General features: G+C 60.4%; 1 protein-coding gene across 1 annotated transcript in view; it reads right to left on the reverse strand.

Annotated features, from left to right (window-relative positions):
* Nucleotides 1–27,790, reverse strand: part of JAKMIP3 (Janus kinase and microtubule interacting protein 3) — a 105,628-nt gene that overhangs the window by 9,251 nt on the left and 68,587 nt on the right. Inside the window, 20 exon segments of the mRNA XM_079899218.1 lie at nucleotides 4,962–5,939; nucleotides 6,572–6,613; nucleotides 8,351–8,416; nucleotides 9,894–10,097; nucleotides 13,197–13,274; nucleotides 13,362–13,430; nucleotides 14,199–14,264; nucleotides 17,206–17,265; nucleotides 17,353–17,451; nucleotides 18,233–18,331; nucleotides 20,132–20,194; nucleotides 21,692–21,775; nucleotides 22,682–22,810; nucleotides 23,818–23,903; nucleotides 23,906–23,948; nucleotides 25,061–25,068; nucleotides 25,071–25,119; nucleotides 25,938–25,973; nucleotides 27,174–27,305; nucleotides 27,538–27,684. Coding sequence (XP_079755344.1) covers nucleotides 5,781–5,939; nucleotides 6,572–6,613; nucleotides 8,351–8,416; nucleotides 9,894–10,097; nucleotides 13,197–13,274; nucleotides 13,362–13,430; nucleotides 14,199–14,264; nucleotides 17,206–17,265; nucleotides 17,353–17,451; nucleotides 18,233–18,331; nucleotides 20,132–20,194; nucleotides 21,692–21,775; nucleotides 22,682–22,810; nucleotides 23,818–23,903; nucleotides 23,906–23,948; nucleotides 25,061–25,068; nucleotides 25,071–25,119; nucleotides 25,938–25,973; nucleotides 27,174–27,305; nucleotides 27,538–27,684 — 1,719 coding nt within the window. The 3' untranslated portion in view covers nucleotides 4,962–5,780.

A 27,790-nucleotide genomic window follows, 5' to 3' on the forward strand; every position in this document is an offset into this window, starting at 1 on the left:
CAATACCATACAACCTATTTTTTTTTAAGTTGGTAAGTTAGATTTTATCAAAATTTAAGAACTTATCTTCAAAAGATACCCTTAAGAGAACAAAAAGATAAAAGAGAAAATACTTTTGCACCAACAAAGGTGTATGTCTGGAATGTATAAAGGAGTCTTAAAACTCAATGATAAGAAAGCAAAAATCAAATTAAAAAAATGGGCAAACGATTTCAATAGCCACTTTACCAAAGAAGACACACGAATATGGAAAATCAACACATAAAACGATGCCCAACGTCACTAGTCATCAGATAAACGCAAATTAAAACGAAAATAACATACCCCTGTGCCCTTATTAGAATGGACCTCCTCCCCCCAAAAAGACTGACCATATCAAGTGTTGCGAAAGACGTGGAGAACAGTCTTCCCACACACTTCGCTGGTGGGAACGCGACGCGCACGGCCGCCTTGGACAATAGTTTCTTATAAAGTTGAGCACACATTTATCAGCCCTAGGTATTTACCTGAGAAACGAACACCTGTATTTACACAAAAACTTGTACATGAATGTTTGTAACAGTTTGATTCACAGTTGCCCTAAACAGGAAACAAGCAGATACATGCGGACAAATGTGGCACATCCGTGCAACTGAGATGACTCAGCATAAAAAGGAAGGAACTACAGAAACGTGGGGGAATCCTCCAGGCGTGCTGCTGCGTGAGCAAAGCCAGACCCCAAAGCTCTGCGATGGATGCACGCATCACATTTTCCACTTATAAGACCTGTAAATGGCAAAACCGGAAGAGGGAACGTAGCCCATTGTTGCCAAGGGTGGAGCTGGGGATGGATGGGGTGACTGTGGCAGGAAGCAGAGGGAGCTGGGGCGATGGTGCTGTCCTGTGTGCTGACTCTGTGCCCACCTGTGTCAAGACCCAGAGACTATACAGGACAAACAGGAACTGTGCTGTGTACATTTTTAAGAAATCACTCTGTGAAGGAAACTCCAATGGAACCCAAGATATAACAAACAAACCTAAACGGCCACAAATGGACAACGTACTAGAGGAAAAGAACCAGACTACGTCATTCTGGAAAACAATATTTTGTCTGGAGACTATAAGGCTAAAGATAAAAGGGACTCTGCACTCAAATGTCTCCTTGCTGGTAAACTTGCTCCTCACGGGGGATGTGGGTTAGCAATTCTGAAATGTCCTTGTGTGGATACTAGGGTGGGGCAAATAATTAACACAGTTTATATGGGAAGAGCCACATCTCCAAAGAAAGTAGATACAGATAAGGAAAGGGGGGGCAGGAACGAGTCTTGAATGGTTGGCCTTGAATTCCAAGTGTCAGTATGAACTGATGGTTTTATAATAGACTCACAGATGATAGCTGGATAGACAGAGAGATGATGGATGACAGATAGATGATAGATAAATGATAGATGATAAATGATAGATGATATATACACAGATGATACATAAATAGATGATAGATAAATAATAGCTAGGTGATAAATAATAGCTATATAAATAGCTATATAGCTATAGAATAGCTATATAGCTATATAAATACATAGATAGACAGAGAGATGACAGATGGTAAACGATAGACAGAAGCAGAAATAAACAAAGAAGTGGGGGTGTGCCCCGACAGGGCCGAGAAATACTATCACCCCGGGAGTAGCAAACACACCAGCCCGGAGATGTCGGTTCCTAAACGCCACCCTCCAACAGAAGAAACCGGAGCTCCTTGGAGGAGTCGCTGCTTTGAGGCTTGGGGCAGGGAAAATACAGATGAGCGTGAGCATCCGGAGGAGACAGAGTGAGAAAGGGCTCAAGACACGGACGGGAACTCAAAGGACAGGGGCATCAACCTTTTGGAAAGCTCAGTGGCTTCAGTTGGAACAATCTGAGCAAGAAAATAGTTAAAGATGGTGTTGGATTATCATATTATCATATATATCAAGCTCAGGGATGTGCCCACGAGCCGATACTGCTATGAATAATTGGGTAAAGAAAAAATGAGAGAAGGGGGACAGGTCTTCTCCAGAGAAAAATTCTAATGAAATAGAAGGAACGTAGGGATAGAAAACCACGAGCACAGGCAGTAATCACTGTGGCAGGAAAGACCCACTCGTGTCTGCTAAAGTTACTGGGCACAAGGTTAAAGAGGACCAGGGTCCTTGCTGAGTCTCAAAGCGTCTCCCCACCTATTTCTAGTTATAAATGATACCTTTTCGGTGGATAACCTGGCAGAACCTTGATCAAGGTTCACATCAGAGGGATACAGTGTATGGACGTCGTGCCGCCCTGATCGAACACACTGAGAGGGGGTCACCTGGGCTCAGTCTCGCCAAGAATGCATAACCTCAGTCCAATCATTCAAACACATCAGACAAATCAAACTGGAGGACGACCCACGAAGTAATCCACCAGCTCCTAGCAGGGTGTCAAGGTCAAGGATGATGCGTCAAGGTCAAGGACGACGCGGAAGCTAAGAAAACTGTCGCCCACTGGGAGGGACCAGGAGAACGACTCAACAGAGTATGGGGTCCTGGAGCAGAAACGCTTGTCTGAACTGAGTGGGTGGCCAGCTAAACTTGGAAAGTGCGTGGTGATTCCATGAGATGTGAACACCTGGGGAAGCTGGGTGAACGGTGTACAGGAAATTTATACTCTAATATTTTTGCAACTTTCCTTTAAATCTGTAACTATTTTATAATAAAAGGTTTTTAAAAAGCTGATGGGGTCTTCCCGGTGGTCCAGTGTTAAGACTTTGCCTTCCAGTGCAGGGGGTGCAGGTTCGACCCCTGTTCGGGGAGCTAAGATCCCACATGCCTCACGGCCAAAAAACCAAAACATAAAACAGAAGCAACATTGTGACAAATTCAATAAAGACTTTAAACATGGTCCACATCAGAAATAATCTTAGAAAAAAAAGCTGATGGGAGAAAGGAGGTGCTTGCTCAGGAAGCTGTTAACTTCTCGTGTTGCACGTACTGCACCAAACGTACGCCTGACCCTGGCTCCAGGGCTGCTGTGCAGTGTCCCGAGCCGAGAGGTGCAGCAGCTCCGTCCCCGAACTGTGACACCCACTGCCCCCCACCCAGGCTACCCCAACACGAGCGCCCGGGAGTTGGTCTGAGCCACCTCTGGGTCTCCAGACCCATAGAATGGCTCTGTCCAAGGGGGCCTCCATCAGCGTCCAGGTCCTGGAGGTCTCCGGGCCCCCAGGGAGGCCGTGCCTGCCCGGCGCCCCCGCCTCTGGACCTGTTCTCATGCTCTCAGCCGTCCTCATCTGGCTCTGGCTCCTCCACAGGTGAGACCTGCTCACAGCTCTGGGGCACGGTCCCCGGTGCTGGGCACACGGCAAGGCAGACCCCAGAGCCAGGCTGGCTCAGCAGGGGGAAGGCTGCGGGGATGACGCCGATGGGCAGAGGTGACCCGCGTCCCGTGCGGGCCCTCGGGGACTGTGGGCAGTGCGTTTTGATTCAGGTATTGCCGCGCCCATGCGCGTCGCTCATTGTCCTTCACCGGCTACAAGTGACCTTTGAGGTCAGGCCGTGACAGTGGATCGTCCTTACCAAGCAATGGGACACGCAGTACTGGGGCGTTTGGTACTTTCCTCCACACGATACGGCGCAGCCCAAGGACCTCAGCGCAAGTTCTAAGAGGAGACCCCGAACTCCAGGGACCCCGAACTCTGGGGACCAGGCGTGTTCGGATTTGAGGGCCCACATGTGGAACTGGGCTGGGGACCAGGCGGGGACCGGCCTCCACTCCAGAACCAGCCTCCAGAGTGATCTTTCTAGCCTGAGGCTATGCCCTGCACCCCTGGGGACGCGGGAGCAGATACTGCCGTGCCTGGGCCCTGCACCAGGCTAACCGCACGCGGTTTCCAGAGATGAGCCGCTTTAGAGGAACACGTGCCCAGACGTGCCACGTGAAAGAGCCAAGTGTCCCGAGGCCCCTTTGAGCGAGCGGGCGGTGGTCTCACTCTGGCCTCTGGCTCTGCATCTGCTCTGCCTCACTCCCTTCTCTGCCCAGTGGTGCATCTCCTGGGGCCCCTGCAGCCCCACTCTTAGAGGTTCAGGTGGCTCTGTGATGGGGGGACACGGCACCCCACATCACACCCTGCAGACTCGGATACAGAACTGCATCCCCACCAGAGCCTCACCGCGTCCCACAGAAACACACTTGCCGAGGAGATTCTGCCTGGAGAGGAAGGCTCCCTAGCGGAGCACGAAGCCCCGTCCAGATCCTCTGTCCCTGCCGTGGGGATGACCCACCCGGCCGCCCCAGGGATGCCTCCGAGCCCTGGGGCAGGGAGAGGAGGTGACAACCTGGGGACACAGGGAGGCCCACTGAGCTGGGGGTCAGGGTCAGTGGGAGGGACGGCCCCACAAGACAAGGGGGGACGCTCTCTCGTTTTTGGAGTTTGTGGGAGGAGCAAGACGGGGTGGGCGGGGCAGGCCAGCAGAGCTGGGGGTGCAGGGCCAGGGCCCGAGTCTGCGGAAGTGGTCGGGTGCCCTTGAAGAGTTCTCTGCCAGGAGCTGAGAGAGGCTGCCCTCATGGCTCAGGGATGTGCCCTGGGACCCACCACTGGGCACCTCTGGAGGCCTCGGCTAGCCTTGGCGGGGGTGTCCTGGGTCTGGGCGGAGAAGACCTGTAATGGGTTCAGCACCTCAGACCAGGGAGGAGCCCACGCCAGATGCCCCCAGGGAGCAGACTCCGATCCAGAGGCCATGGTAGGAGGTGAGCCGCCCTCACCCTGCCCCCGCCCACCTGTACAGACACCAGGGCTCCTGCTGCAGGGCCCACGTCCCAGCAAACTGAACCTACGTCTCAAACGGGGCCAACCTCGCCGCAGAGGAGGTGGGATCCCACAGACCAGAAGGAGGTGTGCTGGCGCCCACAGGGCCCACAAAGGGCGGGAAGGAAGACGCCACGCCCCAGGGATGACGGCTGAGCCTCACCTGCTGGCCACCCGGGCATCGGGCCCCCTTCTCACGTCCGCAGAACCCCGGGGCACTGCCATCCTCGCTGGGCACTGCCCGGTGAGCGTGCAGTCTGGAGCTCTGCACGGGGCAGCTTTCGCCTCGCCTGCAGCCTGAGGGGCTCCACGGTGCTGCACAGCCCGAGGTGTCCTCTGGCCCCTGCGTCTCCGACAAGCTCACGCCCCTTCCCAGTCGGTCCATTGCTCTGGTCCCAGCTCCCACTACCAGGCTCCCCAGTCATCCCTCCGGTCAGTCCCTCGGCGCAGCTCAGGGCGGGAAGCTGGTGGCACCATGGCAGCGACAGTTCTGTTCCCGCGAGTGACAGCGTCATCAACAAGGCAGGGTGGCAGGATGTGTCGCTCAGTAAGTGCTCAGGACCCCAGCCAGTGAGTCACGGCGTCTTCACAGCCCGTCCGTCCTGGAAGACACGGGGCAACGGTCCTTGAGATGCTCCAGGAACCGTCCCCATTTCCCTGAACGAAGGTCACCACCGTGGTGGCAGCTTCATTGCATCGTTTTGCGGGGTGTCTGCGTTGTTTCTGGGAATCTTCCTTTGAGACACCTTTTGGTCATCAAGGGAACAGAGGGAGGTGGGAGTTTGGGGCTCCTGCACAGAAGCAGCTCTTCACACCTGTGCAGCAGGGGACTCGCGCGTCCCTGTAACTAGGATGGGGAGGCCGCGTCCCGAGGAAGGACCCCAGGGTCCACAGCCAAGACAAGGTCTCTTCAGAGGAGCCCCAGTCAGAGAACTAGTTCTGATTCTGCCTCATCAAAATGGACAGTCCCCCGCAGAGGTGCTCAAAGACCCCCTTTCTCCCTCTTCCTCGACGGGAGGGGGTGTGCAGAGCCCAGGTCCCCTTGAGTCTTCAGGAATGAGATGTGGCGTCTCCCTCTGCCACCGGGGCACCTGCTGCTCTCTGGTCCAACTGCAGGAAAGGGGTCTGGCTCCTCAGAGGGCTGGAAGAAAAGAGACGCAGGACACAGGTCAGGGAGGCTGCAGGGCGAGAGGGAAGGGCTGGAGGGATGGGGTTATGAGGAAGGGTGGCCCTGCTCCCGAGGGGAGGTCCTCTGAGGGCGGGGGCCACAGACGGAGCCGGGATGGTGAGGCCACGCCCTACTTGTCCTCTCATCTTGTTTGGGAAGGAAGCGGTGGTCAAGCTTTCACATGCGGCCTGAAAGCCGCGGGCACGATGCCACAGCTCAGCACGACTGTGACGTCGTGCGTGAGCCCAGCTTGTCGGGGAAAGTGGGCATCTCTGGCTGAATCTCCAGTGTCACCCAAGCTTGTACTTGAGAAACGGAAAAGACGAAAAGACACAAAACCACCGGCACTGCTCCCGCCGAGTTGCCCGGAGCAGAGAACAGGGAGTGGTTTTGTGTGCCCATCTCTCCCCACGGAGGTTCCGTGGGACGGGGTCCTTTGCGTTCCTTCCTTCTCGAGGAAGGCAAGCGCCCCTTCCCCTCTGACGACGGCAGGCCCCTCCCCTCTAGGACCTGGGGGACCCCTGGCTGTCCCCTTCCGGAAGCACCTCCTGCTTACGGAACAGCGGGGGCCGTGCTGGTCCTTATGATGCAGACGAAATACTCACCACGCCAGGGTGCCCAGGAGAGCTATGACCACAGAATGAAAGCTAAGGAGAAAAACAAGAACAAAAATAGGAACTAAAAAGGAAAGGGGAGGGTGGAGACATGGAAGGAAAGAAAGAGAAAAAAGAGTTTGTAGGGCTTTTGGCAAGAAATAACGTGATCACAGACACAGCGACGTGGAGATGCCAGCTGGGGCTCAGGGGCAGATCCTGGCGCACGGGTGTCCAGTGGCTTAAGGGCTGCGCTGCCAGGGGCCTGAAGTGACGGTGCTGTCCCCTCCCCAGGGACCTTGCACCGTCCACGGGCCAGGCTGCGGGTGACAGTCAGGAGGGAGGCTCTGCTGGTCACTCAGCCTCTGGGGGAGCGGCGGGGACCGGCCATCTGGACCTGTCACCAGGGCTGACGGCGAGGGCGCTAAGTGGCTCTAATGGTGACGGGAGTCTTACGGAAAGACAATCCAAGTGCCAACAGGCACACACCACGCTCCCATCATAAATGATGAAGTACAGCCAACGTGCTGAAGAGATTTCACACTTGGAGCCTCGTTTTGGGTCGGGGGAGGTGTCCAGCCAATTTAGACACAAGAGAAAATCTGATGGTGGTACAGCTGCTTGGAAAAGCAGAGCTGCTTCAGCTAGATTAAAAGAATAAACACCCAATTTTAAAAATTCTAGTATTTAATAAAAACAGATGCTCTCACTTTAAGATGCAAAAGGAAAGAGAGGTTCATTTGGGGGGAGAGACTGCATCGCTTCGAGGTTGCGCGTCCCGCCGGCCTCCCCAGGCGAGCCAGGTGTGTGTCGCCCACGGTCTGGCGCCCATGGGCAGGCACATAATTGCTCCCCGGCTGCCTCTCTGCTTTGCAGGTCGTGCCCCGCACGGTTCTAGGGGCCTGTCACCAGCTCTGGATTTGCAAGTTACCACCAAGACCGCTCGGCAGATGGCAGTAAAGTGCCCAGGGAAGGGGCCGGGTTCATCTGCAGGAGGGGTGGGCGGGGCAGGGGGAGGTCCAGCTGCAGGGGCTGCCGTGGGGAGGGGTCCCTGTGCCCCGCGAGCACAGAGCCTCTGCTGGCTCTGCCCAGGCAGGACTGAGGACGTGTGGCCTATTGCGGGTGGCGGGTCCTGTCCAGACCCCAGCCTCCCGTTCTCTCTGGCAGGGACAAGCCTGAGAGGCTCAGAGGGGAGCCGGCCTTTGGTGAGATCCACCCCACAGGCAAGACCGGTCACAAGATGCGAACAAGCGGTCTGCCTGCTAGAAGCCATCGAAACGTCCTAAATCACAGACCAAAAGAGCTCAGCTGTCCTAGAATTAAGCACACGCTGCAGGCTTCTGTCTGAGGGTGCTCTGTGTACCCTGATTTGGAGGTTGCAGAGCCAGCCGTCGGGAGAAGAGCTGGACAGTCCTCCCCGACCCCAAGCCACACGGCCCCCAACCCACTGCACCCCAGCACCTGCCGTTTCCAAACTTGGGAGCCACAGTCAAGGAATCACACTAAAGGGACCGCTGGTCGCCGGTCTGCAGGCACCCCGACGGCCAGGGAAACTGAGGCCGTGAGAGGCATGGCCCTCGGGGTGGCACGGCTGGGTTGTCACGGACGGGGTTATTCCCAGACCCTGGGCTCCGGCTCCTTGTCCCGAGCAGACACGTCCCTGAAGCCTCTTTCTGTCCAAAAATGCCCCAACCTCAGACCTAGCACGACACGGCATCCTGAGATACCTGTTCTGTCTTGGTGTGTGAGCTCCGACAACAGAGCAAGCCCCCAGATTCGTATTTGCCTTACCTTTTCCTCCAGTTCCTTTATTTGTCTCTTCTGAGCTTCTATTCTTTCTTCTAGTTCTTTAATTCTCTGCAATGTTAAAAGCAGGAAAATCCTCAATAATCAGAATATTTGGGACACCAAGTGGGCAAAAGCCTTCCAGGATTTTCACGCATGTTCTTGGTGGGCCAGTCGCCACAGGGCAGCTGCCATGCTGGCCCCGGCGAGGGGGCCTCGGGCTGCCCCCCCCGCCCCCCCCCGCCGACTTTTAGGAGCCTCAGCTTCGGGAGGAGAGCCAGCGTGCCTGCCTCAGGTTCCGTTACGGACACAGCCTCCCTCGGTCTGCTCTTTGCAACAGCAAGAGAGAGGACAGCTTTCCCCTCGGCCACGCTCCCTGTGACGGGAATGACACCCTCCCACCTCCTACATCTCCAGGTCATAAACCATGGTGCTAGAAGCCCAAGGAAATGGTAAGGGCCCAATTCACAGTCCTTCCAAAACGCCGTCACGGCAGTGAGAGGAGCAGCCAGAACGGTCACAAAGTCAGTCACGGGGAGGACTCTCCTGGCAAGGCCGACCTCAGGTTTGGAAACTCTAGTCTTCACTTTGGTGCACAATGCCGGGCAGATGGACATGTGTGTGCCCACGCTGGACCTGGATGCCTGGCCTGGAGCCTGGACGCAGCTGAGCTCTGATCAGAGCCCGTCTGATGGGAGTGAGGGGCTGCAGGCGGCAGTCCTCACACTGACCACCCCAGATCTGGCAGTGAGAGTCCTGGGAGCTGACCAAGGCTCTGGTCAGACCTTAGCCCTCTGACGTTCACAGTAAACCTGGATTCACTAGCGTATCTGAACACGGAACACAGCCACAAAGGCCACGCCAGCACACACAGTGGAGCTGAGGCATGTCTTACACACCAAGCCTGTCTAGTCTGCCAGGATCCCTCACCCCCAGTTAGAAATGAACTGGCCAGATTGGCCTGAGGGCCCCAAGTGCCTGTAGGCCAAGAGAAGGTCCCCCAGTCCCTAGCCCATGAGCCGCTGCTCCCCAGGTGACACCTTCACTGGGATCTTGCCACTGAGGGAGGAACCACGGAAGAGACCCAGAGTGGGGGGGACCCAGGAGGGGGGCTGTGCCACCCAGAGGCCTGGGTGGGATGGCCCAGGAGGCCGGTCTGGAGGGACAGGCAGTCCGGCAGGAGGGTCCCCCATGGGCACGGCCACTGGAGAGCATGGCCATCGGGGGGCACGGCCGGTGGAAGGCCCTGGCCTTGGGGGCACGATCATTGGAGGGCAGGGATATGGGGGCGTGGCCACGGGGAGGGCATGACCTTTGGGCGTGGCCACAGGAGGGTATGACCTTTGGGGCGTGGCCACAGGGACATGACCTTTGGGGCGTGGCCACTGGGGGCATGACCTTTGGGGCGTGGCCACTGGGGGCATGACCTTCGGGGGGCGCAGCCACGGGAGGGTACTGTCATCGGAGGAGGTGTGGCCATCAGAGGGCCAGGCATGGGAAGCCCCGCTCCGCCCGGAGGTCCTGCGCCCGCGGCGCCCCTGCTGCGCACCTGCTGCGCCAGCTGCAGCAGCTCCATGCGCTCCCGCAGGATCTGGGCGTCCCGCTCGCGCAGCTCGCTCATGACCTGGCGCTTCCACTGCTCCACCGCCACCCTGAGCTTCTCGTGCTCCTCCTCCGGCAGCATTTCTGCCACTTTGGCCCCAGCTTCCTGCTGCAGGACGTCGTACAGCATGGCTTCCAGCTCCAGGATGTGCTGGGGGCGGGAGGGGACACGTCAGTCCTTGCCTCCTCCCCCGGGGACGGCCTGGGGGACTGGGGCACCCCGTTCTGGGGTCATGCCGCCGCCAGGCCAGCCCACAGAGGGGACTGCTTCCGCCTGGACCAGTTAAATGATGTTCTGGAGGCTGGAAGCAGTCCGGGAGTGATTATTTCAAGAGCATTCCCTTCCACGCGATGTTTAACGTGCAGTGAAACATTAGGGACATCGAGGTCAGCAGAGTTTGAGGCCAGAGTCGGATGAGGGCCAGAGGGGCAGTGGGCCGGGCGGGTGTCCCTTGAGGAAAGAACAACAAAGGCTTCTTCCTTCGCTCACAACCTTCGCCAAACCCTGGGCTTCCGAGTCACTAAGGAGGAAGGAGGGCAGTGCTCACAGGGCTTGTCTGCAGTAGTGCCGAGGGGCCAGGCCATCAGCTCTGCGGTCCCCAGTGCTGCCTGTGGGGTGACTCGTGTCCGCAAAGAAACATCAAGCCCTGACCCCCAGCACCTGTGAATGTGGATCATGTGGAAACAGCAGATGCCACCCAGTGCAGGTGAGCTCAGACTGGATCGGGGGCCTCAGTCCACTGACTCGTGGCCTTGGAAGAAGAGGGCAACTTGGAGACAGTCACGGAAGATGCGGGGAAGCCATGTGACCACAGGGCAGAGATTGGGGTGACTCAGCCACAAGCCCGGGAACACCTGGGCCCCCAGGAGCTGGAAGAGGCAGGAGGGCCTCCCCTGGAGCTTCAGACGGATGTGGCCCCACCAGCACCTTGGTGTCAGGCTTCTGGCCTCCAGACTGTGAGACATACACCTGCCCCACCTCTCCTCCCCTTCTCTCTCCCTGTCTGTCTGTCTGTCTGTCTGCCTCCCTCCCTGCTGCCTACACATGAGGCCCCACGTGTCCGGCCTCTGCCCGCCTCCCAGCCCCTCCCCTCCTCTGTCCCAAATGATAGCCCTAAGGGTGCCCACGCCCGTGGGTGCCTGTACCGGCTTAGGGCTTCACCTCCATGAAGCCCTTCAGTCCCGCCCCTTCCAGAAAGCAGGTGCTCGTTAGGCCTGGCTCACGGGTCAGGGCACTGAGGCAGGCTGATGACTGCCAGGCTGGACGACCTGTACAGGGCCCTGCTGGTGGCGAGCGGGGTTCAGACTCCAGGGGGGCTCCAGCCCAGGGCCCTCGCGTTGCCCCGCCAGGGCTCCGACATGGAGAGCCGGCCATTCCGCTGGTCCCCAGACACACATGCTGTGTCACCCCTTTGCTGCCACCCAGCCGCGAAAACACAGACCTTGTTATAAATTCCTAGTGACTTAGCACTTCGATCTGGAGCACTTTGAAAGCTTGCTCCTCAGGAAATTTCACAGATACAATCTTTGAAAAAGCTATATTCTTCCCATCTTCCCATCAAAGATGTAACCTCTTCAGAAATGAACGTTTCTCCTTCTTCAGGCAAAATGACTCTGGAAAGTCCTTCTGGCCGAGTAGACATTTTAGGAAATGGGGGGGACCTTTGTTCCTCGCTTATGTGTTATTGTTCCTGATGGCTACAAAATAAACTGTCCCCAGCTGTCACTGCCAGCTCACACAGCACATCGGCTGCCACTTCCTAGAGCAAAAGAACTTAGTGTGTTTAAGATACGCTCCAGCTTTAAAATAAAGGCAGCCGAGGGCTTCCCTGGTGGCGCAGTGGTTGAGAGTCCGCCTGCTGATGCAGGGGACGCGGGTTTGTGCCCCGGTCTGGGAAGATCCCACATGCCGCGGAGCGGCTGGGCCCGTGAACCATGGCCGCTGAGCCTGCACGTCCCGAGCCTGTGCTCCGCAACGGGAGAGGCCACAACAGTGAGAGGCCCGCGTACCACACACACACAAAAAATTAAAAAAATAAAGGCAGCTGAGTGTGGGGCTTAGAATTAGCATCACGATGGCTTCACCCCAAGACTGGCAGGAGATGGAGATGTTCTGACCTTCCCTGCATGCATGACCTTGAGCGACGGGCCACCGGATGCCGGCTCTGTGTGCACAGCCTCGCCCCAGCACGCGTCCTCATCTGTGAATGGCCAGGCCTCTGCTCCCAGCTGCCCTAGACGGCCCTCAGCCACGCGGGGACCACCCTTCCCCTTCGAAACCCAGCTGTGGCTCCTGTGCTCACAGAGCAGGGAGGGTGTGAAACCCAGCAGGTTCCCACAGGCCTGTGTCCCCCGCCGCCAGGTCATCCCAAGGCGGTAGGTGCCTCCCTCCTGCACAGGGCTTTGTGAATGGCAGATAAAATGGCTAATTATCCAGCAGGAAGTGCAGGCCTAACTATGGAGTCAAGAAAACCAGGGAGGGAGAGCAAAACGTGCGGCCTTCCTGCCGGAATTGGAGGAAGGGGGCCCCCAAACAGTATCACGCGGGGAGCAGCCCTGACAGTCATCAGACCGGGAGCGGACCCAGCATCACCGGGGGCCCTGACAGCATCCCTCGGCCCTGTGTGCGGGAGCCCCCTCCACAGTCCCGGGGCGACGTTTCCTGCGGCGCGCGGGTGCGTGTGTGTTCGTGCGTCCGTGTGTCACAAAGCCATCTCCCTGATGTCATCTCCAGGACCCATCTTTTCGGTACTGATGTCGGGGTTAACCGCACACGGGGACGTCCCTTCAGGCTTCTTGGGGGGAAACGGTTTCCCATGGGGCAGGCACGCACAAAGGGCACGTGTGCACTGGTTGGTGCAGATGGACAGAAGCGGGGGTCCCGGGCGGGATGATGGACTGACTGACATTCAGCTGTGTTCACCTCATTTGTAAATGCATTGTTTCAATGAATTCTATTTCTCAGCTCATTTCAAATACCCACTTGACTTCTGCTCGTGTGCCTGCACTCCTGGGGCCAAGGGGTGCTGACGGAGCAGTAAGGCGTCCTCGGAGCTCGCCGGGCGAGGGGTGTCCGGCAGGAGAAATGCGAAGAGTGACCCCACGCTGGTCACACTGGGCGCAGGATCTTCCCAGGCAGGTCCGAGGCCACGTGGCCCCCGAGACACCATGCTGGCCGTGGGAACAACCTTCCCCGTTTCCACCCCAAATCCGCCGCCCCTGGGGGTTCCGGCAGCCGTACTTCTCTTACCTTGTGAGCTTGGTCCAAGCACTGCTTTCTGTAGTCCAGCTCCTCGTCCAGGTAGCCCTTCTGTTTACTGAACAGCTCCTGAAATGCAAGAGGACCCGTGTCTGGGCCTGGCGCAGCCGACCTGGAGCGCGGGCCGCGGGCCCACGTGGCCAGGTGCACACCAACCTTCTCGCTCTCCAGGTCCACCATCTTCCGCTGCAGGGCCGACTCCGTCTCTTCGATCTGCTGGAGCCACTGGACACAAACGGAAGGTACTCAGGCATCGAAGCCCACCTCGCCGAGCCCCGGGGAGACAGCCTGGGGGCCTGGCCCTCCCTGCCCTTCCCAGCCTTCCTCCAGGAGGGGAGCTCAGCCCTCGTGGGAGTCAGGGCTGGGCTGGCGTCATGGGCTCCGTGTGCCCGGCGTGCGGGCCAGGCCCGGGTGCCCCCGTGCAGCCCCGCCTCGTGTCCAGGGAGTCTGCCCCCCAGCGCCGGGAGAGGAGGGACGTTAGGCAGCCCGTTCTCCCGGGGTGCTGGCCCCTGAGCTCCCATTTGCTGGACACCCCTGCCCGCCCTGCTGGGGGCCGCTGGGAGGGGGCGCTGCCAGCAGGCCCGCGGGTACTGGCTGCGGGGGCGGGACCGGGCGCAGGCTGGCGGCCCGTGGGAGCAGAGAGGCTGGAGGGTGGGGAGCCCGGGTGGGCTGGGCGACCCCGGAGGAGGGTCCCGGCAGGTGAGACAGATGCTGCCGATTTACAGACCCACCATACCTCCCGGCCTCTGGGGGGAGGCGGAGGCAGAGTGGCCTTGGGGAGAGGTCTGGCTGAATCTGTCACTTGCAGACACGCGTGGCGGTGCTGGCTGACCTGTGCGTGTGCCAGACCTCCAAGGCAAACGGGATCCGTGGACCCCAACCCCACCTCCCGGTAGCCCTCCTCCCAGGGTGAGCGTCTTCTGTGCGCTGAGCCAGAAAGGGAGGCTTCGGGAAGCCCGGCCCCGTCCCGACAGCGTCCACAGTCACTGTTACCTTTTCGGCCAAGGTCAGGACTGTCCTGGCTTGTATGACAACCACTTGCTCCTCATTGGTCAGATTCTGCACCCAAAAGCAGAATTCACGCATGGTCAGGGGAAGCGCCTTCTGGGTGGCCGGGCTGAGTGACAGGCGCTCGGTGGCGCTGATGGGACGGGCGCAGGGGAGCTGGGGTCACAGCTAAATGTCGCTTTCACTAAAAGGCCCTCCCGGGAGTCTTTGATCCTCTTTCCCCTTGGTCCTGCCAGCTCTGGGGTGACTCTCCGTCTTGCCCCCTCTGGTCCTCTCACTGCTGCTGACCTCGTCTAAGGTAGCCAGCGAGGCAGAGTGGGACAGTGGGTGACGGGACGAGCAGCCAGGCTTCCCGGGTCTGCTGGGTTTTTATTTAAAGCCAGCTCTCCGCACAGGCGGCCTGAATTATGACAGCACCACTTACGAACGTGAAGCAAAGATCAAACACTCATGGCTATGAAATGGTCCCCATCCCTGCCGTTTTGCCTTTTTTCTGCATGTTTTATTCATGCCTCGCCCCACAGGGCCCGCCCGGGTGGTCCTTCTGGGCAGGGTGGCTCTGGCTTTGGGGCCAGGGGGCATCCTCAGAGGATGTGCCGTCTGCATCAGCACCAGGGTGGAGGCAGCTGGGCCGTGTCCCCACTGCTGGGCCCACCGTGGGACAGCCGACAGGGGTCAGGGGAGCAGAGACAGGCAGGGAGGAGCCCCCTAGGGTGGCTGAGCTGAGGGCGGCCCCCCCACCCCAGAACCTCCCTGATTCAGGGCCACCCGCTCCGAAAGCCCTCCCGCCTGCTCCCTCCGCAGCGTGCGCTCCCCAGGGGCAGGGGGCTCTCACCACCCCCGCCCCGGCAGCAGTGGGCACAGGTGGGGGTCGGCGGCCAGCTGCTGGGACAGCGGCAGGCTCCGTCCTCAGGCACGCTGCAGCCCGACTCGGTGTGATGCCGGGGCCAGGCGCCCCTCATCCCTCTGGCTTCCGGGGACACCGCCAGGCTGTCCCCGCCCTCCTCCCGAGGCAGGGCTGGGCCTGATGGGCGGGATGGGGCGTGTGGGGGGCTGCGGGGGGCCTCCGGGTAACTGAGGGAAGCTGCCTCGCTGCGGTCAGGCCAGGCTGAAGGGCCCGCGATGTCCCGCTTGGTGGGCAGCCTGGCTGGGCTCCAGCTACTCCCTCCTGGAGGTGACCATGGCCTTGGCAATGTGCCGTCTCCTCCCCCCTCGCAGCCTTCCCCGGGTGACCTGTCCCCGCGGCGGCCCAGGTGCAGCAGCAGTGAGCAGATGGCCCACCAGGGAGGACAGGGGTCCATTCTGCCCCCTGCCGGCCCCTCTGCTCCACTCCAAAGACCCTGACTCCTGGGGAAACCGAGGCCCGGGCTCAGGTGCCCCGTGGCCAGCTGGGAGGCTGCAGCCTTCTGGGAAGCAGCCTGGAGACAGTGGCCACAGCTCCAGCGTGCCCTGGCTGAGAAGGGGAGGGGCCAGGCTATCCCTGTCATCTGCCTGAAGTGTGTCCACGTGCACACGACAGACCTAAGGGTCGCCCCCATGGTCCTTCAGAAGCTGTCGAGGGTCTCTAGAGGTCACCTGCACGTAAGACCGGCAGTGTGTCCTCTGCCCCCGCCTCCGAGGCCGTGTGACGGCTCCAGGGCCGTCACGTGCACTGGTGCTCTTGGGCTGGGAGGGGCCCCGAACAGATCTAGGCAGACCTGGGCTCGTCCTAGCTGGCCAGTACCGCAGCTCCGTGACCTGGGTGGGTGCCCTCTGGGGCTTCAGTCTCTCCAGCTGTGAACTGAAAGGTTCCCAGAGCCCATGATGGGGGCTGGTACTCAGGCTGAACCCCGGAGCACATCGTGACAACGCCATCCCTGCTGCGGACCAGCACCTCTGCTACCTGCGGCCGAGGTGGAGCCAGGGGTCTGACTAGTGGCAGGGTTGGGGGTGGGCAATGCAGCCAGGAGAGCCTCCCTGCTGGGAGCTGCTTCCCCCCGCTCCCCGCCCTCACTGCTTCCCAAGTCAAGGGCAGGTGGGGAGAGGAGGGATTCCTGTCAATACAGGGCCCTGAACACCTTGAAGCTGCTGGGAAGGACTGGCCCCAAGAATGTGCATGAGCGCCTGGGTTTTGGTATGCGTTGTGAGAAGCGTGTGTGTGTGTGTGTGTGTGTGTGTGTGTGTGTGTGTGTGTGTGTGTGTGTGTGTGTGTGTGTGTGTGTGTGTGTTTGCATGTGTTTTTCTCCTCCATCTACTGCACGGAGTGCACCAATTTGACTTAGCGCCTTGATCTTTCTTGAGAGCAGTTACCAGGATGTGAAGCCCAAGGTGCTTTAGGACCAGCTGTAGACCGTACACTTGTCAGGATACCTTGTGGCGGAAACGTTCTGGGGTGTGGCTTGGGGCCCTCTTCCAGCACAGTTGATCCCCCCCGCATTGGGCAGGGGCTCAACAAGTACAGGATGATGGATGGAGGGTGAATGGAGAATGGATGGACAGAGGATGGAGGATGGAGGGTGGCGTGAAGGGATGCAGTCACTCTGCCCATTCAGCAATTAGTATTCTTTTGAGGAGTTTGCTGTAGAAATTGGAACTCTGCCCTAAGTGAGATTCGGGGATTATTTATATAGGCTCTGCCCCTCCTCCCAAACTAAGTAAACGGGAAGCCCTGAGTCTGAGGTGTCTAAGGCACGCTAAGGACCCACAGCCCCCATCCCCACCAAGAATATGGAAGAGCTTAGAGACTGAGAGGGATTCCAGAAACTGAGAACACGGGGCCAGAAGCACCTCTGCTGGACGAGTCAAGTGTGAGAGCAGAGGCCCCGAACTCCCGTGTGGGAACAGTGTCAGAAAGAACGACATTTCTCCTAAACGCCAGAGGGCCCGTCCCAGGCAGCTCTGGCAGTGGGAGGGTGTGGGTTGCAGTAGGGCCACAGCGGGACTCACAGGGGCCCCTGGACCGTGCAGGGCGCTGGGCACGGGGAGGCATGCACAAGTCAGGAGAGCGACCTACACTTACGGCGTTGTCCCCCAGGAGGTCCAGCTTCTTCATCAGCTCCGAGACCAGGATGTCCTAGAGGAGGGGGACAGGCTGCTGGGAGGGAGCACCGGCCAGGCAGCCGCGGGGCTGAGGGGTGTGCGGGCAGGGGCGGGGCGTTACCATCACGCCTTCGGCCTCGCAGTACGCCTGCAGGGGGCTCTTCCCGTCCACGAAGTGGGTGTGGTGGAAGTTGATGGCCGGCGACTTCCTCTCCCTCTCCTAGACAGAGAGCGGAAGTCTGGGCACGGGCATCCCCTCCCTCCTGGAGGGCAGTGCTGGGCCTCCCGGGGACACGGTGAAGACACCAAGTCCACCCAACACGGTCAGCGTGGTCTCTGTGAAGACGAAGCCCCGGCTGCCGCAGCAGAGGCCAATCCCTCCTCCTGCCCAGGACACGGCCCTGTGTGGACACTGATGGGGGCAGGGACCTCCCAGCCACCCACGGGGAGGCCCTTGGGAGCGGCCCCCGCCTGCTGAGGGGCCGACGAGCTGATCTGAGTCCCAGGGGACCGGGAGCGGTGTCCCGCACGGGCCTGACCTCAGTGACCCTGAGGACAGAGGACAGTGGCTGGAGGGGCCGCCACTGTCCTCACCCAGGACCACACACACGAACCCTGGGGCCACGGGGCGACACACACGGAGTGGCCACACAGCCCTCCTGCCCCCGGGAGGCGGACGGGAGGACCCTGAGGGGCGGCTCCCTCTGGACTCGTGGGCGCCCCCTCCCCACACTGCAGGCGTGCGTGGACGCCGGGAAACCAGACGGGCGGAAATGCCGGCGCACAGACGCACCCAGCGAAGCTGGGTGGTGGCATCGTAGGAGAGGGTGGCCATGCCCGCCAGCCAGGGCCGCGAGGGGCCAGGAGCGAGGGAGGCTCCAGAGCTGCGTGCGGACACTCTGCTTCGTTTTGCGTCCGTCTCCCGAGCGACAGGGCTGGACTCGCAGCCTCGATGGCACCAGCTCGGGCGACAGCGCTCTGACCCCACCCCGCCCCCGCACCTCTAGCTCCAGGATCCGGAACTCCAGCAGCTCGTTCTGGTCCTTCGCATCCTGGACCTCATGCTTTAACCGGGCCTCTTCTGTCTCCATTTGTTTAATCTGTAAAACAAAGGACGTGTGAGGCCCTGGAGTCGCACGTGAGGCCAGCTCTCAGCTTCCCCCGACGGCTGCTGGCGTCACGGGGACGGCCGCCTGGCCCAGGTCCTTGGCCCAGAGCCCTCACTCCGGCCTCAGTCCGCGGGGGGCCGCCCTGGTGAGACCAGGTGAGTCCCCTCCTGGGCTGAAACGGCAGCGGGTGGGCAGGGGACACAGGGCAGGTGCACTGGGCAGGAAGGGCCACCGCGGGCAGAGGCATAAACTGTCACCATGCTGCCCGCCCCTCACCGCGGCCAGGACAGCAGCCCTTGGAGCCCAGGCTGGCCCAGAGCCTCAGGAACACTGCTGTCCGAAGGCGGGGCTGTGTGCCGTGGCCGCCTGGCCCCCCTCCAGAACTAACGTGTGTGAGGCCCACGCCTCCCAAGGGGTAAGCACAGTGCAGCCCGTGGCACACGTCCTCCGTGGTCTCGTGTCCACCATGGGCACCGTCAACTCGGTCCGTCCCCCCGCTTTGAACTTGGGGGCCGAGGGGCCTGCTCTGCAGCTCGGAAGGGGTCCAGGTGGACCCAGGAGCACCAGTGCCCTCGGCGGCCGGGGCTTCGCACTGCCCTGTGTGTCCCTCTGCACGGCTGGGGCGGCTGGGATGCACCCACGGGCAGGAGTGTGACCCCGTGGGCACCGTGCCAGACGAACGCACAGGTTTTAAGTGCACATGTGAGTGTTCGAGTGTGAATGAGGGGTTATGTGTGCACGTGGGTGTTACGTGTACAGGTGACAAGCGCACATGAGTGTTTAGGCGTGTGTGCTCGTGGACATTTGAGTGCCTGTGCTCAAGTGTGCATGCAGGTGTTGACGTGCACACGAGTGTTTAAAGGTGCACGTGTGTCTGCGTGCACACGAGCTATTACGCGAGCACGTGAACATTTATATGTGCGCACGCGCGTTCACATGTGTGCGTGCGCACTTAAGTACGCGGCCGTTCTGTGTACACACAGGCATTTAGGTGCACGAGAGTGTTTATGTGAGCCTGAGAGCATCACGGAAACAACTGTGTGCAGAGGGTCCACGACAAGCAGGTAGGTGTCGCTCAGCATTTAAGGTATGAATGGCACCCAAAGCACTGCCCCGTGTGGGCCTGATGGCTTCGGGTGGGGCAGGACCGGCCTCTGCCCATGGGCCTGGTTCGGTGCCCTCAGGCTCGCGAGCTGTGGCCGGCCTGGCTCTTTTCTAGAAGGGCTGTACCTGCCGTAGAAGGTGCTGCCCCCGCCCGCCCTCTGCCTGTGGACAAGGCCAGCTGCTGGTGGGGACGGGTCACCAAGAGCACCCTCACCAGGACAGGGTGACGAGGGGGCCGCCAGAGCGAGCTGTGAGGCCCCACTGGCCCTCCTGCCTCTGGACGTGCAGCCACTGCCCCCTCCCACCTCGTTCCACATGACTGGCTCCAGCCGTCCTGGGCCCATTCCTCTAGGGACGGCCATGAACTGCCCACAAAGGTTTTCTAACCGTCACCAACCACAGAACCCATCAGGCAAGGAAGCAAGAATCGAGAAGCCGCTATAGACACGGGGCTGGCGGGACCCCAGGTGCCTCCTTCCAGGCCGCCTGTCCCAGGAGGGGTGGGTCGGGGGGGCAGCCCCACGGGAGTGAGAAGCACAGAAGGCCCGGCTGGGGCTCTGCTGGGGAACCTCTGCCGTCTCCCCACCGCCCAGCACCGCGGGGACCCGCAAACCCCTGAGCGCAAGGGAATTCCTGCTCTTTTCGGGAAGCAGTCAGACTCCCAGACGCGGCCTGGCAGGGGCGCACCTTTTCCACGAGCTCTTGATTTCTCCGATACAGCATTTGCTTCTCTTCAATCCACTTCGTGTCCTTGGAATCAAAGTGGAGAAATAAATACACCGCACGGTGGAACCACGATCGAAGTCACAATTCAACAGACAGGGGATGTGACGAAAAGACTCAACACCCAGCTGCCGAAGTAACCAGGGAGTGGTAGCTTCTGCCCCACAGCTGATGAAAACCCAGGGTTTCACCCGTTTCCTTGGAGGGTCCCGGATAGAAGTAGACGGCACCCAGGCTCGTGCAAGCCCAGGCCAGGCGCCCATGTGGACGTCGCATGTCTGGGGGACCCAGACACACAGCCAGCGGGAGCCAGGGGGCTCAGGCCGGTGGGGAGAGGGCAGGTGCCAGGGTGGGGGTCCCTCCCACTTCACACCTGGGGACTCGGGGCCCGAGGCAGGCTCTGAGCTCTGGTGGGGCCCGTGTGGACGCCCTCTGGGCTGCCCTGGGTCAGGCCTTGGGGGAGGCCTGGTGTCCCCGACCCCTGGTTCCAGCTCCATGCCCTGGAGGAACCTCCACCACCGGCATTTGGCCACAAAGTGAGGTGTCCAGACACTGAACTCGGGCCCAAATTTCTTCTCAGCAGAGTCCTCTGTGAAGTTCTTTTCAAGTTTGAAGGACTCGTTTCCGCAACGAAAGGACCGGCTTCTCCCCTCCTCTTCTCGCTTCCCAGCCCCTCGGCTACTGCGCTTCTCGGGCGCAAGACGCTCGGCGGCGGCATCAGACGGGGTCCAGGAATGACGCCTCCGGGTCCGGGCCGTGGCGCTGTGCGCGCAGCTCCGGAGTGCGGCTCGCTCAGGCCGAGCGCAGCCCGGGGGCTCAGGGCCCGAGGAGGGGGATGTGGGCCGGCCCTGTGTGACCCAGGTGCTTCAGCACTGGACTCGGGGCCTCACGCGCTCAGGCGAGGATGTGGCAATTTGGCCGGGCAGCGGCTCACGTCCTTGCCCTGTCCGTCTGTCCGGCCGTCTCCCCAGCAGTTAGCACATCAGGCCCTCCGTGGGTCTGCACGGCGCTTGGCCTCTCCCACCCAGCCCCTCCCAGCCCCACTGGACGTCCGCCAGCCCGTCCTGGAGGTCCACCCGGGCTGCAGCATGCAGCAGGGCAGGGGAGGCTCAGGCCCCGTGGGACGGAGGCCCTCCCCTGGGATTTGAAGAGCCCAGTGCTGAGGGGGGCTGAGGGGAGTGACCGACAAAGCCCTGGGACCTGAAATGCAGGCCTTGAGCTAAGAGACGGCCAGGATCTCTGATGAAGCCCAGAGAGGCGTGTACGGCCGGCCAGGATGGCCCCTGCCCTGCCTGAGGCTTGCCGTGGAATCCCTTTATGTGCGCGTTCTTTCCGCTTTTAAATCTTTTACTGAGGTGTGATGCTTACGCAGTGAAGGGAGCTGTGGCGCCGATCTTCAGCGTGCAGATGAACAGTTCTCGCCGACAGGCACACCCACAGACCGCCACCCTCATCGCCGGGGCACTGCAGCCCGGGACCAGGCCACCACCCCAGCCTCCCGGGGACCCAGGCCCCTGTGCTCACCTGCCCCTGCTCTGCCAGGGCCTTCTCCAGGTCTTCGATCCGCGTCTGCGCCCTCTGCACGTCCGCCTGTAGCTGCTCACGGGTCTGTAGGATGGGAGGAGACATACATCAAATTTTCTCTAAAAGCCAGATGCGCCCACTTGGACGGGACTTTAAGGGGACTGTCTGCCTTTTGGTTCAACCAGTGGAGAGCAGCCCCTTGGCAAGGACCGCTCTGGAGTAAAGGGGAGACGCGGAGGCTTAGCTGAAGCACGCGACCTCGCTGAGATGACGGCGGATGATCTAGATTCACTTGAAGGGATTATTAGGGAGAATCCTCGTTTACAGGATGAAGGAGGATTGAGCTGCTGGGTGCGGGCTGGAAGGGTCTGCTTTAGTCGTTGGACAATAATGACCAGGACACACGCAGAGGGGCTGCTGAGCGATGTACCAGGCACAGCCCCCGGGCACCTTCCCTCCCCTCCCCGCGCTCCGCCCGCCCTGGGCTCGCCTCCTTTTCCACACTTCGCTTTCACTTTCTTCCCAGAGACCGACCTCCTTTAGAAGAGCAGCCCCCGGCGCCCTGCTGCGTGAAAGCCCACCACCCAGCCCCAGCTGGCTTCTAGGGTGTCTGAGCCCCCTTCCCTCGAGTTAATCTGCTCTCACAGGTCCAGGCCGCAGGGCACTTTATCGTGATGGGTGCCCCGGCTGCCTGGGAACAGCTTCCAGGGCAAACGGATGAGAGCGTTTGGGCCATCGGGACACAGGGTGTGAGGGTGCCTCCACTCCACTCGGACCCCGCCCTGGCCCGGGCCCACCCGCGCCGAGCGGCCGCCACGGCTGCTTCCCAAACAGCCGCGTGGGGGTCGCCTGGGTGAGCGCCACCAGGCCCGACCGTGACGGCGGGAGAGAAGGGCCGGCCTGGAAGGTGCGAGGGTCCCTGCCAAGGCGGGGGTCAAGCGGGGCAGCCCAGTGGGAGCCGGAACGTGGTGGCGTGGACGTCAGTTAGACCTTAACTTCTCGCTCTGCGTCCAGCGTCCCTCCGACCTGCTCCTGTAGCAGCGCATAGGCCCGCTGCAGGGCCTGGTACTCCATAGTCAGCTGCCGGAACCTCAGCTCCGTCTCCTCCTTGGCCAGGCCCTGGAGGGGCGCACGGAGACACCGCGTTAGCCGGGCCTCTACCGGGGACCCGAGAGGCAGGCCCTGAGCCCTGGGATGAAAGGCCGGGCCGGCTGATCCGAGGCCAGGGCTCGGCTGGGGCCCACCTGCCAGCCAGGCTGTCCTGAGCCGGGGACCCTGCATTCCTGACCAGGCTGCCCTGAGGCTCCGCTCTGCCGGCGCGTGTCGGGAAGGGACCTGGGCCTTGTGAAGGCTTAAAGCTGAGGTCTCACCTTCCAGGCTCCCTTCCCGCACAGTCACCCCTGCTGCCTCCCCCTGGCTGGGATGTCACTTGCTGCCCCAGGAAGAAGGCGGGGGGCTGCTGGCCTTCAGAGGAGAACAAGCCACGTCCAGGAGGGACCAGACGGGAATGCTAACGGGCCCAAGCTCCCCCAGGCCCGTCCTCACTGGCGGCAGCTGTGCTACCCTGTCCTGGATCTCTAAGTGGGCTCGTGGTCGTGGGGCCATCCGCCAGGATCTACCAGGGGAGGTGCGACCCGCGGCCTCAGCGCCCGCTGTGCCTGGTCGGGGCCACGGACCACCGGCTGCGCCTCGTGCCACATCCGCAGGGCTGGGCCAGTGTTCTGGAAGGAGGCGCGAGGAGGGTGGGACGCCTCGGCTGTGTTTATTCAGAGACAGAGCTTTGTCCTCTTACCTCCCCACCCTGAGGCACGACTGGGCTGCACCCTGGCGGGTGGGGCGGCCCAGAACCCCCACCCCCGTCACCCTGAGAAGGCAGGAGCTCTCCGCACCGCTCTGCAGAGGGGGCCCTGGCGCAATGACGGGGGTGAAGCGGACGGGGTGCGCGTGCGAAGGAAGGGGGGCAGCGCCAGCTAGGCAGCCAGCAGCGGTTTCCGCTGCACAAAATCGTGGGTTACTGAGGGTTACAGCCGGTGAGGGCCGCCTCCGGGGAGCAGCCTCCTGACCCCGACCCTGCCTGCCTCTGCGCCGCCCGCTGGGCCTGTCCAGAAGCTGCCGCGGGAGGGTACCTCCTCCAGGTCGTCGTCTGGGGTGCACGGGGTCTGGTCTGTCCTGTCCGTTTGATAAGAGATGGAAGAACCGTCAGATTCCAGGAAGCCTCTTCGTCGTATCCAAAGAAGGTCTCCACGACAACCGGCTTCTGACCAAAAGGGACGGTGTTTTAATCCAAAGCCAGACCAGCTGCCTGGGCGCCCCCAAGCGCACTCGGGCCTCCATCCTGGACCAGCCGCGCCCCGCGCTGCTCGGGCCGCCCAACCTCGGGCCAAGGGGGCCACCATCCGGGGCTGGCGGACAGCAGAGTGGGACACGGCCCTCCTAGCGGCCTTTCTAGGGGCCAGACAAGCTCGTGTTTGTGCCTAAGGAGTCTCTAACAGCCTGTATGGGGATCACCGTTGGTTGTTCCAAAACCAAACCAAAAAAACCCCACAACATTTTGTAAAAAGCAGGATACAAGTTAGGTCCTTTGGGAATGTCTCCCAAATCTCCTTTAATGAAAATCTCAGGTTTATCAAAAAGGATTGTGCAGCAAAGAAACTATCCCAGGTCTTCAAATTCCCTAGGGGCGCAGGGGCGCCGGTCTGCCTGGGAGAGACCCAGGCGCTGCCGCCCGCGGCCCTGGCCCAGGCGGGGAGCGTGTCGCAGCTACCTTCTCCTCCTCATTACTGTGGTGAATTCGCATCTTCTCTTGGAAATGTAAAGGAAACAAGGTTGGGTTTTTAAATTTAAAACATAAAGAGAGGGCTTCCCTGGTGGCGAAGTGGTTAAGAATCCGCCTGCCAATGCAGGGGACACGGGTTCAAGCCCTGGTCCGGGAAGATCCCACATGCCACGGAGCAGCTAAGTCCGTGCGCCACAACTACTGAGCCTGCACTCTAGACCCCGTGAGCCATAACTACCAAGCCTGCGTGCCACAACTACTGAAACCCGTGCGCCTAGAGCCCGTGCTCCCCAACAAGAGAAACCACCGTAATGAGAAGCCCACGCACCGCAACGAAGAGTAGCCCCCACTCGCTGCAACTAGAGGAAGCCCACGCGCAGCAACGAAGACCCAACACAGCCGAAAATAAATGAATAAATAAATAAATTTTTAAAAAATATATATAAGGGGAATACTTACTTTGGGTCCTGTTTTGGTTATTTCATAAGAACAGTTTTTAGAAATAAGAAAACCATTTTCTTTTCATATCTAAAGGAAGAGGCTCATTCCTGTCAAGTGGCTTTTTAAAATACACGTTTCATGTACGCGTTTACCTTGGGAGTTTTGCCATCTTCTTTCTTTGTTTCCGATATCTTAAAAGCTTATCACGCTCCTGCAAAAAACCAGTTGAGGAGATTTTTTTGAGTAGTTGAACAGCTCTGTCAGTTTTAAATACACAGGTTAATATTTCCGAGTCGTCATCTGGATGGACCGAGGGTGACCTTGAGGCTGGTCTACCGCCTGCATTATCACAAAGACACTGCAGTGAGGTCTGCTCAGGGCAGTTTGCTCTGAGGGTTTGGATGGACCATCTTTCCAGCTCGGGCTGGAATAGCAACAGCAGGTTTGGGTGTCTCTGAGCTCACGTCTGGAGCTTCCTCCGCGGTCTGGGGTTGGGGCCCTGCGGGGCAGGGGTTAGAGTGACACACGCATAAATGGAAATTCGAGAAGGACGGAGGGCCCAGCCCCTCTCCGCTCTCCCAGGGCAGATGTCCACAGGGTGGCACTCACACGGTGGAGGCAGACCTCGCTAACACGTGAGACCGGTGGCCCTGTTCTCTCCAGGGAGCTAGGCCGCATTTATGGGGCCATGAGGAAGCCAGCCAGGCCCAGACCGGGGTCCATGTGGGGGTGGAGAAACCCATGGCGGGGTGAGTGTCCCAGGGCTGGAGGGGGAGCCAGCTCTGGGTCAGGCGTTGCCAAAAGCCAACTGCGGTGTTGGCCGTTTCCCTGCGTGACCCTGCTGGGTGGGCGTTCTCAGTCCCACGGCAAAGCCTCTGGACAAGCGGCACTGTGATCATGAAACCCACCCAGGGAGGGGGTGGATGCTCCTATCTGGGTGGGGAGGAGCCACTGGCACAGGAGGGCTCTGGGGACAAAGGCCCCAGGAAGTGGGACGAGATGCAGGAGAGGACGCTGAGTGGTACTTACTAACATGCTCTTCACGTAGCCGGCCGTCTCCAGCGTCTGGAAGAGAGAAGGCGCGTGGAGACGTGGGAGCCCCCGAGCCCCGCAGGCCCCCCGAAGCCCACTGCTCTCACCCACCCCCTGCCCTGAGAGGGAGGGTCTTACTTGGCCCTGGCCCTTCCTCCCTCCCTAAACTGGTGCCCCCGGGGCACCCGGGACGCTGCAGGGGCTCAGGGTGAGCGTGCGTCTGCGACTGGTCAGGATGCCGTCTCTGTCCTCCTCCCCTCGTGCATTCTTATTGTGGGGATGGACGGTCACTGGTCACTGAAGGGACAAGAGCTCTGACCTCAGGCCCTGTCAGGGAAGGCTGGGTGGTGAGACCCCATCTTGCCTACGGGGTGGGAAGATGCCCCGACCCATCTCAGTTACTTCGGAGGTGATTTCAGTCATGGAAACAAGACAGCCCAGTGCTCCCTGGCCCTGCGCTATGCCTGCGACAGGACACAAAGCACCGCTGTCCCCTCTGCTTCCCTCCCCCTGCCCCCGCCCAGGGCACAGAATGACCAAAGCAGCTTGTTCTGAACTGATCTGACCGTGGAGTCAGTCAGTCAGGGTCCCCAAAAGACGCAGAAGATGCCCTGATGAGAGTAACTGCAGGAGGGTCCGTGGAAGGACTGGAAGAGCTGTGCCGGGGCTGGCCACAGGGGGAGGGCTACGTAGATGGAGGGTGGGGCCTCCTGGAGAGATATCCCCACACCCCAAGCCCCAGGCCTGGGACTGCGGCCTTATTTGGAAACAGGGTCTTTGCGGAGTGATTATGTCATGGACCTTGAGAGGAGACCATCCTGGATTAGGGTGGGTGGGTGTCCAGAGAAGAGGGGAAAGGCCCCAGGAAGACAGCTGAGGTCAGAGGGATGTGGCCGGCGGCCAAAGACCCATCCTCCCCGACACCGTCTGCGGGAGCGCGGCCCTGCCAGCGCCCTGACTTTGGATCCCACCCCCAGTGCTGTGAGAGCCCCGGGGCCAACACGGGCCCTGTTGCTGCTCTTGAGGTCGCAGTCCCGAGGGGGGAGGGAAGCAGAGGGCTTCAGTGGCGGGGGCGGGGGGACGCCTAGAGCCGACCCTGCGGGAGGGTGTCCCGCGTCTCCAGCAGGCCCCTCCCAGCCCGGGCGCAGGGTGCCCTGTGGGCAGCAGAGCGGGGATGGGAGGGGACAGAGCGCGGCCGGCGGGCGGGCGGGCGGGGTGGTGCCCAGCGGTCACCTTGGAGAGCTCGTCTATGAGGTGTTGCTGCTCCAGGATCTGCAGCCTCAGGAAGTCAACCTCTCTTTCATCCTGGCTCTGGTCCAGGTCGTTTAAGGAACTGGGTCTCCTCAGGATGCCAGCTCTCTGTCTCTGAAAAACCAACCAGACCACACGCCGCGACATGTGGGCTGAGGGGGCCCGACTGGTGAAGGGCGGCTGCTGCGTCCCCGCAGCCCTGCCACCAGCCACCCGTGGGCTGTGGGTGGACGGCCTCCTTGCCGGCGAGCTCCTGGTCCCACAAACGCCCGTGAGACCAAAGGCTCGATCTCGTTACCAAACCTCGTGTAGGAGAGGCTGGTTACACGAGAGCGAGGCCCCTTACCATCTCTATGTTCTCCTGGGTGATAAATTTTAACTTGTTCTCCATCCGACGTAAAGTGTGGGACAGATCTTCGTTTTTCCGAGTCAGGCGTCTGTTTCTGTCGAGCAACGGCTTGTACTGACTTTCAGCTTCCCTCAGACGCTTCAACTGAAGGACAAAATAAATATACAGAGTGATTTTCACAAGTGTGCCGAGAACCAGCGTCTCCAGACACAGGCGGTAAAGGGAGCAGATGAGCCTCAGGTTCCACAAA

The sequence above is a fragment of the Stenella coeruleoalba genome (assembly GCF_951394435.1).
Source record: "Stenella coeruleoalba genome assembly, chromosome: 16".
NCBI classification, from domain to species: domain Eukaryota; kingdom Metazoa; phylum Chordata; class Mammalia; order Artiodactyla; family Delphinidae; genus Stenella; species Stenella coeruleoalba.